This window comes from Homarus americanus, unplaced genomic scaffold (genome assembly GCF_018991925.1).
Source record: "Homarus americanus isolate GMGI-L3 unplaced genomic scaffold, GMGI_Hamer_2.0 scaffold74, whole genome shotgun sequence".
Lineage (NCBI taxonomy): Eukaryota > Metazoa > Arthropoda > Malacostraca > Decapoda > Nephropidae > Homarus > Homarus americanus.
The window spans coordinates 1,993,548-2,011,452 of record NW_024716951.1 but is presented as its reverse complement, the minus strand read 5'-3'; the positions used below and the strand labels follow the sequence as shown (position 1 = coordinate 2,011,452).

The following is a 17,905-nucleotide window of genomic DNA, read 5'->3' as shown; positions in this document are numbered from 1 at the left end:
TTACAATTACCATGTTTTCCATCTTTTTTCAGCAGGGATGAGAGGTCTCCATTTTTTCCATCATTCTAGGCGACCCACGTGAGTCACGTAGATCCGCTGATAATTTTTTTTTTGGAGGGGGGGGGTGATATGACCATGATGATGAGAGAAATGTTTGACAATAAATAACAATAATTGACCCTCTAGGGTGGATGGGTTTACTATGCGAGTGTATCCGTCACCATCTGCTGTATTCTTGAGGTAGATAGCTGTATTTGGTGGCTACTTGAACTTTGGTGGGTTAAGTTATCAAAACCCACAATGGACCTTCTCCATTTATTTATAAAAAAATATATATCATGCACAGTCATTAAGGAGGTCGCCGTAATTACACTATAAACTGTGAGTGTTATGGGAAGACGTAGCTTAATTGGGCTAAGCCGAGTTCAACGTCTTATGCTCGTGAAAGGTGAGTGAATACTGAGGGCAGAGAGCTGGCTTCTTATGGCTGACTTAGCCTCTTTAGAATCGTGCCCTCCAGTGGAAACTACTGATCACATGATAGCTGTGTGTGACACTCACATGTCATGGACAACTACGGGGGGCTGACTATTATTAGTCAGGGGCTAATACACGATGAGCCAGTATACTGAGTATAGTGGTCCCACACTACATGTTCTTGTACTACATCATATACTCTATTTCTCATTGGCTGAGTATTGTTTGTTTTGCATTCCATTCTTCAATTCAATGGTAAGTCATTGACCAAAGATCGATGACGTCATACAACGCCACTGTTAAAAGCATTATAATGTGGCCCTCCACCCTATCCACTTGACCCACCCTGTGGTGGGGGAGGGGCTAAGCACTCTTCAATATAACTAAGTTTCTATAATCATTTTACACTTTCTGATGATCACAATTTATTCTACAGTATAACCAATGCCATATTTCATAGTTGTATAGGCAACTCAGTGTCCCCCAGGAGGTCAGGGCTGTAGGGCATGTGTGTGTCCCCCAGGAGGTCAGGGCTGTAGGGCATGTGTGTGTCCCCCAGGAGGTGAGGGCTGTAGGGCATGTGTGTGTCCCCCAGGAGGTCCCAGAGGGGGGATATCTGCCCTCCTGGTTGGTTAGTTGTTTGGGCTTTAGTCCTATCATCTGCCAGGGTCATTAAGGCTATCAACGTCAAGCTACATCCACCAACATTAACACCTTCTTCAGGTGTTGAGGATAATTCTAGGATCACATGCACTCACTATATGTGGTCCTTGACTTGCGTCCTTCTACCTTACTCGGGTCCACCACAACCTAGTCCTCCTCCCATCAACACCTCCCCCACCCTCTTGTGACCTGTCTTGTAGAAAGCCCTTAGCTCGTGGGTATAGTAGTAGGAGAGGTGGATGATTACCTTTGACTGTGACTGTACTATATGGGTCAGATTTCATCCAGTCTTTGTAAGATGCTACAGTACTGTATTTGTATTGTTAATTGGATTACTGGTTATCCATGTACAGTATAAGTTATCACTCATAATTTATTCTTCATTCCAGAACGTGCTGTGACAGAAACTATTGCTACAACATAAAATGTCGGACAAAATTCTTGTGGCTGTCCGTGTGCGGCCACTGATTGTGAGGGAGGCAGCAGCCTCTTCCACTGTGCACTGGCAGATTGGTTCTGATCAAACCATCACACAGATAGATTCAGCCACTCAAAAGGCCCTATGTACTCCATATAAATTTGGTAAGTACTGTAATAAGATTGTGATGTGTCTCATTTTATATTAGAGTGCAGGAAAGCAAATGCTGATCTGGAGGGCTGTTATAATGATGATCCTTTTGTTAATCTTTCAGTCACCGAATGGAATTTCTGGATTCAATCCTCATTTTTTAAAAATTTAAAATTTTTTGAACATCTCAAGTCAGTGGGCTTACAACATAATCCCATAGACTTTATTTATTAGTTTATCATCATGGCACCCTGATTTCTCTCAAAGTGTTTATAGACAGTTTCCAGCCATGATATCAGTTGGCATTGGGTATCTACCATGAGACTGTGCCTCTTCTAAGTAATACTCGAGTGTCCTCGAGGTTTTCTTGGGGTAGTGAGGCATTTATGTTATCTAGACATAACCAGAATTTTGTTTTTACTTTTCAGACCGTGTGTTTGGAGCTCAGTACAGTAATAACGATGTGTATACTGAGGTGGCAGAGGCCATTGTGGAGTCTACTCTTGGTGGCTTTAATGGTACCATTTTTGCTTATGGTCAGACATCATCTGGTAAGTGCCAGAATTTGTATTATGTCCCAGGGACTTAAGTACCGTTAAATCTGAGGCCCCACAGTAAAAGTACAGTACAGTATATTCTTATCAACATAATACACTGTAGTGCAAATGGCTTTATTTTACTGAAGTATACTTTACTTCTTGGAAGCATGCCTTTATTCAGCCCATCCCGAAGAAGGGTGACCATTCTAATCCCTCTTAACTATTGCCCCCATTGCCCTAACTTCATCCCTCTCTAAGATTTTCGAAACTATCTTAAACTCTCATTTTCTCCGTCACCTTGAACGCCTTTCTTTTTTGTCGGATCACCAGTATGGCTTTCGCCAGGTGAGATCTACTGGTGATCTGCTCTCCTACTGCACCCATCTTTGATCATCCTCTCTTAGGGACTATGGGGAAACTTTCGTCGTGGCCCTCGACATCTACAAAGCATTTGACAGGGTATGGCACAAGTCTTTGCTTTCTAAACTTCCCTCTTATGGTTTCTCTCCCCGACTTTGTTCTCTAATTTCTAGCTTCCTTGTGAACCGATCCATGGCGGTTGTTGTCAAGGGATTGATTTCTCGCTCTTTCTCTACCAATAGTGGCGTCCCACAGGGTTCTGTTCTTTCACCAACTCTCTTCCGTCTTTTTATCAATAATTTACTTCACACTGTGACTAATTCTAATTATTATGCTGATGATTCTACTCTTCACTCTTTTTCACATTTTTACCTTCCCCTTAATTCTGAAACTAGATCTGTTTCTAGAGCTGATATAATTTCATCTATCAATGTAGATCTGTGCAGCATCTCTGAATGGGGAGGTAGAAACTTGGTTAAATTCAATAGTAACAAAACTCGGTATTTACCTATTACACTTTCCAAATTAGATGATCTCCCACCAATCACATTTCAGGATGCAATCATTCTGCCAAATTCTAAAATAGATATGCTAGGCCTCACCATTTCCTCTAATATGTCATGGAAGCCACACATCCTCAACATTGCTAAAGCTGCCTCCCAAAAGCTGGGAATGCTGTACAGATGCCGTAGCTACTTCACCCCTGAGCAATTGCTTCAAGTTTATAAGGGATTCATTCGTCCTATCTGGGGTGGCTCTTCTGCCCAACTGTTAAGTAGGGTGGAATCAAAGGCATTTCATCCTATTGACTCTCCTCCTTTAGTTGATAATCTTTCTTTCCTTTCTCTTTGCCACAATGTTGCTTCACTCTTTCTCTTTTACAGGTACTTTAACGGGCAATTTTTGGTGGATTTGGCATCCTGTATACCGCCGGCAAGGCAGTGGGCTCATAACACTCATCTTGCCTGCGGTGCCCACAGTTTCTCTGTGGCTGTCGGTCATACTAGAGTAACCCGTAAAGGTACAACCTTCTTTCCCCACACAGCCAAACTGTGGAATGCTCTGCCCTTCTTCTGTGTTTCCATACTCATACAATCTGTCTCACTTCAAAAAGCTGGTTTTCCGGCATCTTCGTGGTGTAGATTAATATAATCTTTTTCTTTTCTATTTTTAATCTCTTTTTACTCTTATTTTTTGGCTCCTTAGGCCCCTTTGTGGGTCGATGACCTCCCAGGTAGGCGATTCCCTGAAAAAAAAAAAAAATAATAAATAAATATTAATTATATACTGTATATGCAGACACTCCCCAGGTTATGGTTGTGTTCCATTCCTGTAGGCTGTCCATAAGCTGGAAGTGACCCTTCTATATATAATCATTGAACACACACAGTACAGGGGGTCCTCGTTATGAGTGGTTAATAGGGACCAGGAAAAAGCCACTGATAATGAAACCACTTATAAAGGGGAATTAATTCCCATAAGAATTAATAGGAATGGGGTTTAATGGGGACCATCTCATTGTAAGTGACAATCATAAAGTTTAATTTTGTAACTTTTATCTGTAATATATTTACCTTAGAAACATTTATTAAACATTTCATTACACATTATTTTATGAAATTATTTAACGTTACAACTTACTTAAAATACTTAAAGTCGTTTGGGGTCGGTGTGTTGATGAGGGGCAAACGACCTAACCATGCACTCGCACGGTCATTTCAGCGAAAGTGGTTCATTGAGACACGCTCACTAATATTCTTATTGACATGTATCTTCTCATTTCACATCCATCCCATAGCTACTGTGCTTCCTTTTAGCCACTACACCACCTTGCTTTGGTTTGGAACTGATGGCTACAAAAATAGTCCACCAATGTCACCAGAGACACAAGAAAGATGTTGATTATAGTTCTTAGAGCACTTCAAAATAATGCCTGTGGACATGAGCGTCTGGTACTGAGCATGCATAGTGCTGGTGCCAAGGATGACCTTTAAGATAATGGGAGACGGGTGAGAATTGCAATTGCTCAAACACGTGTGGTCCCCAAAATTGATAGATTTCGGCCTTAGAATCCTCTTAACTGTGGGGACTTTTTATGTGTAGGTCTGCAATTATTTGACCACTTACATGCAAAACCACTTTTAATGATGACACCCTGTACTACACATTATGTACTGGGGTACAGTATGTACAATTACTTTGCAGTATAGGTATGGGACCTTTTAACTGGCATTCTTGGGACCTCGGAGTTGCCAGATAGGGTTTTTTCCCCGAAGTTGGAGCACCATGCCTAAAATGTATAGTTAACCCTTTCTGACTGGCTGTTAAGACTGTTCAGATCACTCACCATTAACAGTAGCTTTAACTCTACACTCTAACATTAAAACTTATTGTAGGCATATAAACATCAGTAACAAAAAGTTACTGTTCAAACTGCATCACTGTCGCCCCTGGTGTCTGTCCTAGCAGCGGTTGTGTGCCACAGACCCTCTGACCTCTACACTCGCTACACAGTTTCACGGTGGAATTACCACATTATAATTACAGTATTTATTTAATTTATTTTTACACTCTGTTTGTACAATTGTGTGTGTATGTAAATGAGTAAAAATATAAATAAAATTACGTATATGCTTTCTACCTGAAATTCAGAATTTTTTTTGCACTTTTGCTGTGTTCGATTGTGTGTGCGTGTAGCTGCATAATTTTTTTTTTAAAGAAAATTATGTGTATCTACCTGAAATTACTTGTTAAAAATAGTTTATGCCTTATAATTAGTGGCACAGTAAGTCCTCGCTTAACGTTGGGGTTACGTTATACAAAACAACGTTAAGTGGATCAGTTTTCCCCATAAGCAATAGATAAAATATGGGAGTTACATTTCTGAGCCTCCCTTTGCCCCATGAAATATATTACATGTACATAAATTCAAAGCTCCTTGTGTGATGTCTGGTGAGGTGTTTGTATGAATTACTATAAAGTCACATTCATTGAGATTTATAAGAGAAAAACTTAAAGCTTCTCTACATGACAGATAAATAAATACCACAAGGTAACAGTTGTCTGCTTTCCGGCCCAGCTGTCATAATAAATCAACTCCCCCTTGGACTTCCGGTAAGGGTGATGTGGTTTTATAGGCTTAAAGTTTTTATCTTATAAAATGGCACAGACTAAAGTTAGCAGAATATAAATTGCATTGCTGTAATCCTTGCAAGATAGTGAATAATATGAATACAGACATCATATATTTTGCACAAGAGAATTTTTTTTTAGTTCCTTAAGTACATTTAACCCTTAAGCCCCTGGTTAGGGTGCCGCTGGTAGTACCCCCACTGTGGGGGTAAATCGGGAAAAATAAACTTTTCCAAAAATAATTTTTAACCTTTTTAAATGATAAAAGAATAAAAATAAGTAAGAAAAATTATATATCGATCCACTAGAAACTTCCCTGGCAGCGAGGGGGGAGGAGTGTTGGCTTGACAGCTGACTCTCATGGTCCTTACGCACTTGGCACCTACAGTATTTTTAGCTCGCCTTTGTGTCTGAGGTGGCCAATAATGCATATATTTACTGATCTTAATAATTATTTGTTATAAATAATTCATTTAGAATATTTTATTTGCATTATTTTTCATAAAAAGTGCTTGGCAACACTCACCAGTCGGTCGCCTGGCTGTCGTGTTGGTAGAGCAAGTAATGCGTAAAATAATAATAATTCCACAAGTAATATATTTATAACATAATTATAGCATTATTTTACAATAATACTATAATTACAATACAACTACACTACTATTATCAATATTACTTAAATGCAACATGATAAAGTAGACAAACAATGAAAATGAAACAAACAAAAGTAGGTAATTATGTTCAGGAAGCTTCCCTGTGGCCGAGGTGTGGCGTGACAGGCAAATAGTCACACTGGAACCTGAAAACCTACGCTGGGCATTTAAACAGTGGTGGGACAAGGCACGCGTTCTGGAACGTCACCCGGGGCCTAAGGGTTAAGTGCTGTACATGATTTTCAACTTATTTTTTGGTAGATATAGTAACTTTTTTCATTTATCTTTACTCATTTACATGCACACACCATCCTAAATACATATTGTGAAAAAGGTAAATGAAATATTTGTCCTAAGGGAGAGGGTGATGCGCTGTAAAAAGTAGTCCGTGACGAGGCAAACGACTTAGTACCGAGTCACCGGGGCGTTAAACGAATGTTTGGTCTCTAAAGTTTAGCAACGTAGTACCGAAACAACGTTAAGCGTGCCGACGTTAAGCGAGGACTTACTGAACAGTATTTTTAATATTATTTTTTGCACTTTCTGTGTGTAAGACTGAGTGTATGTGACTGAAAAAAATTGAGATTACATATACAGTAGCCATCCAAAATTACGAATTTAAAAATAACCAAAACATAACAGATCTCACAGGCTGGGTATGGTTGGAAATATCCCCACTTGGCCTGGGAATTACATGACTTACTTTAAATAGGACTTATGGGAGAGTATGTATCCGTAAAGTCGGAAATCTGTAACCTGGAGAATGTCTACTCTACTCTACTCTACTCTACTTGATTTATAGATTTTTTAGCTGAAGTAGCAGGATTTGTTTCAGGGTTACACATAGGGCTCTAAAGAATTGCATTAAACTGATGACGTTTTTAGTAATTCTTATTTTCCTAGATACTGTACACTACTCGAGTTACTATACTACAGTACTGTATACATGGATGAAGGTAACACTGACACCAACATGTGCATATTCACTGCTCACAGTATGAGGGCCAAGTGTAGAGGGTTGAGACTAAACCTGATGTCCCGTATAAGGTCACAATGTTATAAATCCCTTGATAACCCATGTACAGTAAGTAGCTTGTGGAAAGAGTATAGCTGATTCTCACTTGTTTTTCACTGCCAATAATTATAATAGTCTTTATGTTAGTATTAAATGTTAAGCTTTTTAAAACATTTGGATAGGTCAGAGTTGACTGAATTAATAGGTTATTTGCTTTGAATTTATTGACTATAAAATTACCTGTACAAGGGAATGGTTTTATATATTTTTCTCTCTTTATTCATCTGTGAAGGCAAGACATACACAATGATGGGTGACAAAATTAACCACGGAATCATCCCTCTGGCCATTAAGAATATATTCCGAAGCATTGAGAACACTCCGGATCGAGAATACCTTATAAGGTTGGTATAAGTTGAATGATTTGTTGGCATTACAGGTACAGTAATATCTCCGTTAGCTGGAATCCCTCAAACCCGGAACTCTCCGATAGCTGGAATTGAAATTTTCTCGGAAAATCGTAACCAAAGCCGGAAGTTTCGGGAAAATTTCGGCTTTGGGAACGATTTTCCGAGGGGCACATTTTCCGGAAAATTCCAAGAAAATTTTCCCGATACCCGTAAGATTCCGGGGATGGGGGATTTTTTTTCCAGGTTTGAGAGATGAAAATTAGGAGCATTTTCTGGAGATTCCGAGAAAAAAATTCCGGGGATGAGGGATATTTTTCTGGGTTTGAGAGATGATGTAACTTTTTATATTTTATTAACCCAGCACTAAATGAAATAAATAATATGGGAATTATAGATGAAATTGCATTCAGTTATAAAGGGATCACAAGCTACTGAGCGGGAGGTGGTACGTTGTTTTCTTCTCTCTCCACCTCCCCCTCCCCCTCTCCTCTGCTACATACCCAAACATTATAAAAAACAAAATTATTTACCCCCAAAATCCCACACTCAATCCCTGATGAGCAACTCCCCTTAGTATATTCCTCTCTTGTTTACGGAGTGGCAACAGCTGATCATTCCTGCTGACTCACTCTCCCTAACTGTTACCAACACTCACCATCTCTCAGGGAACATTGTTGTCACTAATTAAGAGAGTTGGTGTTTAACACATACACACACACACTAGAAAATCCTCTCACAAATAATTAGAAACAAGACAACAAAATGTATCAAATGTAGAAAAATATACGAGTCTTGGCGAAGAAAAAACAATCACAGGTTTCCCATTGACTGTAATCTTCATCTGAATAAAATTAATTACAAATTTACAATATCCTGGTATTCTATTGAACGTCTTGTTTATTGCATTATGCTTCAGTTTGGTCTGTTAAGTATTTCATTATAAATAAAAAAAACTATTTTACATTTATTCAAGTTTTATAAATCCATCAACATTTTCAATTGGCATTTAATTTGTAAAACTCCACTTTAAAAATAATCCATGTAAAATTGTAAATGTATATGTACTAATATGGAAAAAATAAAGGATTTTAAGTATTATATTCATATTATTTGGAATGCACTTTTTGAGGCAGACAATCTTGGAAAGGAGGGGGGAATGACATTCTGACATATGGTGAAAGGGGTGCATGGGGCAAACAAGGTTGAGAACCACTGCTCTAGAATAAACAGTGCTTCACATTCTTTTGCAAAGAATGTGAGAGAAACATTTTGCAGCTACTTTAACCCTTGCGTCTCAGGTGACATTCCAGAACGCGTGCCTTGTCCCGTGACTGTTTAAATGCCCAGCTTGGGTTATCAGGTTCCAGTGTGACTATTTGCCTGTCACGCCACACCTCGGTCACAGGGAAGCTTCCTGAATGTAATTACCCACTTTTGTTTGTTTCATTTCCATTGTTTGTCCATTTTATCATGTTGTATCAAAGTAATGCTGCTAAAAATAGTGTAGTTGTATTGTAATGTAACATTACTGGAAAATAATGCGATGATTATGTTATAAATGTATTTATTTGTGGAATTATTATTCCAATAATTATTTTATGCATTACTTGTTCTCCCAAACACAAAGACAGCCAGACAGCGTTTGTCTCCGAGCACTTTTTATGAAAAATAATGCAAATAGAATATTCTAAATGAATTATTTATAGGAAATAAGTATTATGATCAGTAAATATATGCAGTATTGGCCATCCCGGACACAAAGGCAAGCAGAAAATGGCCGCTAAGTGCGGAGTGACCACGAGCGTCAGCCGTCAAAACAACACTGTCCCTTTATTTCCCTCGCCACTGCTGCAACAGGGAAGATTCTAGAGGGTCAACATATAGTTCTTCTTACTTATTTTTTATTGTTTTATCATGTAAAAAGGTTAAAAATTCTTTTTGGAAAAGTTGATTTTTCTCGATTTACCCTCGTGGGGGGTACAGCCTGTGGTACCCTAGCCCGGGGCAAAAGGGTTAATAGTCCACAAGGATCTGTTTCTTGGCAAGAATAAGCTATTAGCAGTGGAAAATGAATGCATAGCCTTTGGTTTTGGTGTAGAATGTGAGGATTCGCTCAACTGAGGAAGCGAAAATCAAAACATTTGATCGCTGCTTCGAGGTTGTGCGTCTAGTTCCCGCTTCCTGGTCGCTTATGAATGCTTCATGCGCCTACATGGAACGCATCAAAGAAAAATGTATGTTTGTCAGTAATACCAAGTTAGCGCATTCACTCTTGTGGTCGCTCGATGCAGCAGGACACTCGTAGTTGGGACATCGCCTGAGGACTGTGTATATTTTGGTGCATTAAAATACTGTACTTGATTCATCCGTGTTTACATTACTTGGTGTACAGTCCATACATTAAGATTAAAATTAACATGTTTTTGTCTGTAATGTTACCTGTCTTTTAGATTGAAAATGTATTATTGGTTGTAAAACAAACTTTTCACATCCTGGAAGAAGTATCCAGCCTATAGTATGTGAAGCTATACTGTACTGTAGTGGGAAGTGCCAAGCTTTGTTATATCAGAATTTCTTTTGTTTTGGACCATTAAGTTGAGTTCAGGTATTTGTTCATGTAAAGTGACATACAGTCAACCCTCGCTTTACGCGGTCCCAGATTCCGCGTTTCCACGTTTACGCGGTACCCTGCCGAAACAGGAATGCTCACATTCCGCTGTGCGTGTACCCCTTTACGCAGAGAGCGGCTGGCGAGCCGCGCCATTTTTGGATTCACATCTCCCGCCATCTCTCCCACCATCCGCCATGTTGTGTAAGCTGCGCGAGCATGGTACGTACAAGGTCGCCCAGTCATCAAAACATTACCGAGTTCTTCACCCGCCACCCACCACAGCTGGTCCAAGTCAGTGATAATTATAGAGATAAAGATGATAAATGATACAAAATAATCTGCCCTCTTCCCCGGAACCAACATGTCATGAAGTGTTAGAAAACTATTATTGATATTTCTCTTAATTATTAATTGTTTGTGCATAAATATTTTCAGTTGATAAAGTGGAGTTGATTACAATTAATCACCGTGTTATGTTTTCATTCAGTGAGTTGATATCAAAGGAATATAGTAAATACTAATACTTTTTATATAGATTTTTTAATTTTAATTATCATATGCTAGAAGAATCAGTACATCCTGTCCCTATTATCATGAGTTGATATTATCTTTCAGAGCATAAATCTATAGACAAATCAGGGCTTTTAAAATAGTTGATGTAGGTACTGCATGGGTTTTAAGCTCACTACTTTATTATATAGATCTTTATAGAAAACTTTGAGGTATGGGGACTTTGCACATATGGAGAGAATGGAGGAGATTATCTGTATCAGCATGAAATATAATGGGGTAGAGATAGGGGGTAGGCCAAGAATGACATGGGGAGAGGTTATAAGAAATAACCTCAGATAATAATCTGACGAGAGAGGCTGCAGGTAACCCTGGCTAAACCATGTAAGGGTGGAAAATGGACATAAAATGGTGATGAGGATGAATAGAATAGGACAGAAATTAGTAAAATAATACTGTACTGTACAAGAATATAAGTCCATACATACGTACAGAGTACTTTCTTGACTCACACTGTGGTTCTAAAGCTCTACAACCTATTTATCCTAGACATTACAGTACTCTCAATGACCTAGTTTCTGTCACTTCTCATTTGGTTTAGCATGTATCAAGAGTCCATCATTTAAACCCACATAATAATGTTTGATAATTTCCCCCTCCCTGCCTTTGTCTCCTTTCACATACTGTACTTGTATCTCTCATTTTCTAGTCCTCTTGATTTTTAATATTTTTTTTTCTAAAACCGTTTTGTGATATTGTAGAGCTAAGATCCTTTAAGCACTTTCAGTTATGGAGCCCTTCCAAATCTTCCAATTGGTTAACGTTATAAATTCCTTCAGTTCTCAGATCTTCAAACATATATATTAAAATTCATTTTAACAATTATTTAACATAATTGAAGTACAGAAACTAGGTTTTAGTCGCAAACAGCCACTTGCCTCACCCAGCATGGCGTCAGTTTGTGTCCCTGCTCAGTGGAGGTAACATCTTGCTTGAGACACTCTTGAACATAAACTATTTTTACATTTTACAGTACAATTATTGGTCATTCTGAAATTTATTTTATATTGACAATATATAGTGCAGTGCAGTGTTGATTTAAAGAAAATAATTTTGAATTACAGCTGTAAACTTAAATTTTATGGGTGAAATGACGGCATGAAGCATGGGTGACTTCTCTTCCTCCCCCACTTCCTTCTCTTCTCTTCTCCTCCACCCCCTGCTTTTAATTCCCATCATCATCATCAACCAGGAGCCTTCTACATACACACCTCAAAGTAAGTGTACTTTACTGCATTTATTTTTACTTTGTATGTAAATTTCGGTGAGCTGGAACCAATTACCCAAAATCCCTTTGAAACAATGGATTCGGATAACGAAATTTTCGGTTAACGAACGACCTTTTGGAACGAATTGTGTTAACTGAGGGACCACTGTACAGGCAATTAAAACATCTACTAATTACTTAAACACGTAATATTAGGAGGACACGTCGCTACCTGGCATTTAATTGCAATTCTCAAAACCCCCTCCTGCAACCTCCATCACACACATTGCTACCCTCATCTCTTGCCCTAGAGCGAGCAGCAAACAAATGTCAACTCTCGAGGGGTGGGATGTCGACGTCGCATTCTGGACTATAACACAAAAACTGTTTTTAGAAGGCAGTGACCCTTACTAATCTTCTTAATCCAAAAATTGACCATGCCATCTCTAAGCATAGTCGCTTTCATGTAATTCACATCTTCAGGGGTGCGTATACAGACTAAGGAGAAATACTGGATAATTTTGTGATTAAGATGATTTGTAACCAGGTGAGAAGGTTGGGTCATCTTACCCTATGACCTTACTACGGACAGCTGCTGTGCTTAGAGATGACATGGTCAATTTTTGATTAAGAAGAATACTGTAGTAAGGGTCACTGCCTTATGGCCTGAACATTGTGGACCCCTGCTGTCCCCTAGGGACTTGATCTCACTCTCCTCTACTGTATATTTTAGCCTTGTCAAGTATTTCTCCTCAGTCTGTACTCACCCCTGAAGATGTGAATTAAGGGACCCACTAAATAACTATCCTACATCTAGCTCCAAGGTTTTCAAAGCATTTTAGCCACTGACAAATAAATTTATGTAACATATCAGTTTTGAACTGACCATCACTAAGGTTTATTGATTTTAATTCCTTGATCAAACTAGTTTCAACCAGAAGTCTTTCTGTGATGCAAGATGATTTGAATACTTCTAAGCTTTTTTCCCAAGCATTGGGATGATTATTATTCCTAACATGAACGAACAAGGCACTGCTTTCAGATGCTGTTCTGATATTGTACTTATGTTGTTTGATTCTGAGCTGCAATGTTTTTCCTGTCTGTCCTACATAATTACCATTACATTTGCTACATGGAATACAATAAACACTTCCATTTACATTCAAAATGGAATTGCTGCTGATAAAAAGATTAGTGTGAAGCAACAAGGAATAAATGTGATAGATATCTTGAGTTCAATTGGTGGCCAAACACATCTGTTACAGTGTGTGTGAAAGTGTGTGCACGTGCAAATATGTAATAATAATAATAATTATAATAAACGGTTTATTGAAAAAGGTTGCAGCCCGAAGGCTGAAAATATACATTGGATACAAATGACTTATTACATACATTGGTGGTTTAACAAAAGCCTTCATTAGAGAAAGGTGAAGGAACATACAGTGAACATACAGATTAATGTTTAACATTAGATCATGGCTGAGGTGCTGAACAGCGAACCACGTAGTTTAGTAACTCCCTCACAGGTGGTGTTATGAGGGGCTTGACGTGGTGTAGTAATTCCCTCACAGATGGTGTTACGAGGGGCCTGATGATGTAGTAGTTACCTCACAGATGGTGTATGAGGGGCCTGATGATGTAGTAATTCCCTCACAGATGGTGTATGAGGGGCCTGATGTGGTGTAGTAATTCCCTCACAGTTGGTGTATGAGGGGCCTCATGTGGTGTAGTAATTCCCTCACAGATGGTGTTATGAGGGGCATCACATGGCATAGTAATTCCCTCACAGATGGTGTTATGAGGGGCATCACGTGGTGTAGTAATTCCCTCACAGATGGTGTTATGAGGAACTTCACATGATGCTGTAGCAACTCATTCACTACGTGGTGTCGTAGCATCATGGGGACACCACGTGGTCACAGGACTCACTCACTGAGGTGTGGTCCCAGGCCTTTCTATCGTGGAGTCTCAGGGGAATTATCACTGGGTACCTGGGACCTCACTGTGTGAAGGTTAGCTTGGGTAAGACTCAACTGCTGAGTTGTTTTTCACTGACTTAAGCACTGTTCACCACTATTCAACACTGGTTCCATTCCTTTCCCAAATGAAATAGTAACTTCTGGCGAGAACTTGTTGATATTCCTGTGGGGAGGAGGGTTCAGGGGAGGGAGTTGGTATGGGCCAACATAATAGTTGACGTGGCTGCTGCTGAGCAGCGCCAGGTGCGTCTGACCCGTCTTGACCCGCCGGTGGTCAAGGATGAAGTGTGATGTGTGTGTGTGCGCTTGTGCGTATTACTCTTAGTTCTTCCCCCTCCCCCCCCCCTCCCGGCATATAAAAGGCTTTACACGAGGATATTTTTTACCAGAGACTAGATCATAGAAGACAGACTTAAATGTTTAATTTGCTTTGGAAACCTTTGTACATGTTAGTTGATTTTCCACTCATGCTCTATTGCCTGTGTATAAAAATGTCCATATCTAATGTTTTATATAGTACCACAGATGCACTTGCCAATAGTTGAACAACCCTTCATTGCAATAGTATCCTACTATGGTTGACCCATTAACTGCCGAGTATGAACACTTGGGATAAAGCACTTGTCTGGCCACCCTGTACGATAGCAGGAAATGGCTTGTATATTTGAAATAAAAGCTTTATGCTTATGAAATTCTGTACTGTATATGAAAGTTAGGTATTTGTAAGTAATATTGCTGCTTACATTTTCCTAAATAGCCTAAGGATGGTAATTATGTTTTTTGTGTGCATGTTACAGTTATTAGCACTAATGAAGAAAGGGGATAAGAACCGTCACGTCGGGATAACGAACATGAATGAACGAAGCTCTAGATCTCACACCATTTTTCGACTGGTAAGTGACCTACAGTACTTAATATTTTGTTAATAAAATACATTATGACCTTGTGAGTTGGAATGACATATGTCACATTCCCACTAAAGCTTGTGGGTTTGGACTTAGGGAACTTGGTGGCTGGGACTAACTTGAATATTAGCCATATCCCCTGGAGCAACCCTACAGTAAAGAGAAACTTTCATTACAGACTGGAAACTAATAAGTCATAAAGCTGTGTAACTATTGTGCAACCTTTTCCTCATTTGACTGACAGCCATAAGGCAGTCTTATAGTACCAACTTTACTGAAGCCACAACCTCTACCAGGATTTGTTTGTCCCCATAAACACTTCTCTTGTAAAGAAGCTAAGAGGTCAGCCTTATATTGTGTTGTGGGGGTTTTGGGATAAGCTACATATATTTTTTTCTTGGTATCTTATTCGCCACGTATCAGGGAATCGGCATCCCAGCTCATTACTATGGTGAAACAGGGAATATATACAAATGGCGACTGTGTTAAACATTCATTTGGCTCTTATCTACTGATTTGGCAATATAGTACCTTATTTTTTGTTGGTATTATTTTTATTTATTCCTCACATTTCCTGGGACTGTTTATTGTACTGTATATTATTTTAAGAAAACTATGACTACAGTTCCCTAAAATATGGTACTGTGTTGTTGGTGTTTTTTATGTCATTATTTATCATTTTTATGCATTTAGTACATTCACCATAGGCTGAAGTAGCATTCATATTTTTGCGTATTATTGAAAAATTAAACAATAACCACGGCCCCTAGTAAAGTGTTTGGTATCCATAAGGGTGATGGGAAGGTTAAGCCTAAGACCTTGTCAGTGAACTAAAAGTAATTGTACAGTGTTTTATGTACATTACCTTTTTAAATTAAATTTGATTAAAAAACATGTCATTCTTTCATAAAAATTGTCCTCGCTTTTTGTTTATAATGGCGGTCCTTTGGGAAAAATATGCTCTTCGGTGGACAACCCCTTATCCCGGACACCCCTTCCCCCCAATTAGTCCACCTTAGCGGGTGTTCGTAAGTTATGTTAGAATACCAAGATCTCTTTAAAACTTAGATACACAGTACAGAACATCAAACATGCTGACATATTCTAAATTGTATTGCAAGTACAGAATGAGAGATATTTAGTAACCAGTGATCATACAGTGGATATTGAAACTTGGTGTGCTGAACATTATGATAAGGTGAAGCCAGTGCTTTAAGTTACAAAATAATTGGTACAGTATTTATACTGCACTGTGTAATAGATAGTACAAAGGCATGCAAAAAAGATACAAATCAGTTTAGAAATGCACTGGTACTGAAGTTTAAAATTTTTAATATATCTCACTTACCCACTCTACAGTATGTAAACATAAATTTTATTCTTCTTTTCTGTAATGTAAACTGCTATAATGTCATCTCAAAAGGAATCTCTATTAATTCCATAGGTGAACTGAGGCTACACATTGTCTCCTGCCCTTCCTTACTTCAATAGCAAATATTTATTCATGTTAGCCCAGAAAAGGAGTTTCCTACTGCAGCAGTATTGCTTCTTATTGATAGGATTAGTTCAGCCAACTTAAAAATTTCCTTAAATCTACACCTGAGATTATTTTCTATCATGAACTCTACTATTCCTACACATGTTTGCTTGAGATAAGCTTGTTAGTGAACTGGGTGAAATCCAGAGTTGTAACTTGAAGTGTGTCTACAGTTTACTGCTTTTGTTGCAGATCCTGGAATCCCGTGAGCGGAGTGAAGGAGAAGGTAGTGATGGGGCAGTTACAGTTTCACATCTAAACCTTGTTGATCTGGCTGGCTCAGAGAATGCCTCACAGTCTGGTGCAACAGGAGAGAGGTTAAAGGAAGGAGGATTTATCAACAAATCTCTCTTTATGTTGGGTCGAGTCATCTCGCAGCTGAGTGATGGAGAGTTAGTTTCTCAGTTAAAGCATCATTCTCTATACCTGTATCCTCTGGGTCTTATGGTGTGCAATAACCCAAACTTTCTTCCATTTAATACATTTTTGCTTGGTATTAGCCGACTGTTTCATAAATAGATTCCGTGAATAATCATAAGAATCATTTACTCTGAATTTCAAAATCATTTAAAGATGGAATTTGAAAAAAAAAAGAAAATCAAAATGCAAAATTTGGAAGTAAAATAAAAAAGGACCATTGTACAGTAATCTTTCTGTTAGAAGGAGATTTGTTGATCCCTGGAAGTCTTCAATAACCCAGATTTTTATTTGTATTTATTTATTTTATTTTTTATTTTTATTTACGGGTATTTTTTGTTCAATCCAGAATGTGACGTCTAGCTTTATACCTCGGTATGTAAATGCCTAGCATTAACTCGCCAGGCCAACATACAGGCAATTAAAACATTTAATAATTACTTAAATACGTAATACAGGTACTCCTCGACTTACGACCTACTCGACTTACGTCCACCCGCACTTACGACCCGCCTCAGTCGTACCAAAATTTGGTCAAATTACGTATTTTTGAGTCCCAAATTCAGTACACAGACAAAATTTTCATCTGTAATTCACTTTAAAATGGCTGGCAAGCTTAAAAGTGAGAGTTTTGTGGTGCTGAGAAGAAAAAGAGACACCCATTTTAGATTTTCTGTGTTATTTAAGCATTTCCAAGTTACGACCATTTTGACTTACGACCTGGATGTCGGTCCCTAACCCCGTCGTAAGTCGGGGAGTACCTGTATTAGGAGGACACGTCGTTACCTGGCATTTAATTGCAATTCTCAAAACCCCCTCCCGCACCTGCCATCACATGCACTGCTACCGTTATCTTCTTGTC

At 38.7% G+C, this 17,905-nt stretch overlaps 2 protein-coding genes across 2 annotated transcripts in view; both read left to right on the top strand.

The window, feature by feature from the left end:
• The window catches only part of LOC121858553 (kinesin-like protein KIN-7G), a 16,678-nt gene extending 8,857 nt beyond the window's left edge, over positions 1-7,821 (top strand). Inside the window, exons 2-4 of the mRNA XM_042355043.1 lie at positions 1,530-1,722; positions 2,137-2,259; positions 7,700-7,821. Of these exons, the coding sequence (XP_042210977.1) occupies positions 1,566-1,722; positions 2,137-2,259; positions 7,700-7,821 (402 nt within the window). The 5' untranslated portion in view covers positions 1,530-1,565. The remainder of the gene's footprint in view (positions 1-1,529; positions 1,723-2,136; positions 2,260-7,699) is intronic.
• Positions 7,822-14,987: 7,166 nt separating this feature from the next.
• Positions 14,988-17,905, top strand: part of LOC121858604 (centromere-associated protein E-like) — a 56,036-nt gene continuing 53,118 nt past the window's right edge. Inside the window, exons 1-2 of the mRNA XM_042355112.1 lie at positions 14,988-15,077; positions 16,819-17,018. Of these exons, the coding sequence (XP_042211046.1) occupies positions 14,994-15,077; positions 16,819-17,018 (284 nt within the window). The 5' untranslated portion in view covers positions 14,988-14,993. The remainder of the gene's footprint in view (positions 15,078-16,818; positions 17,019-17,905) is intronic.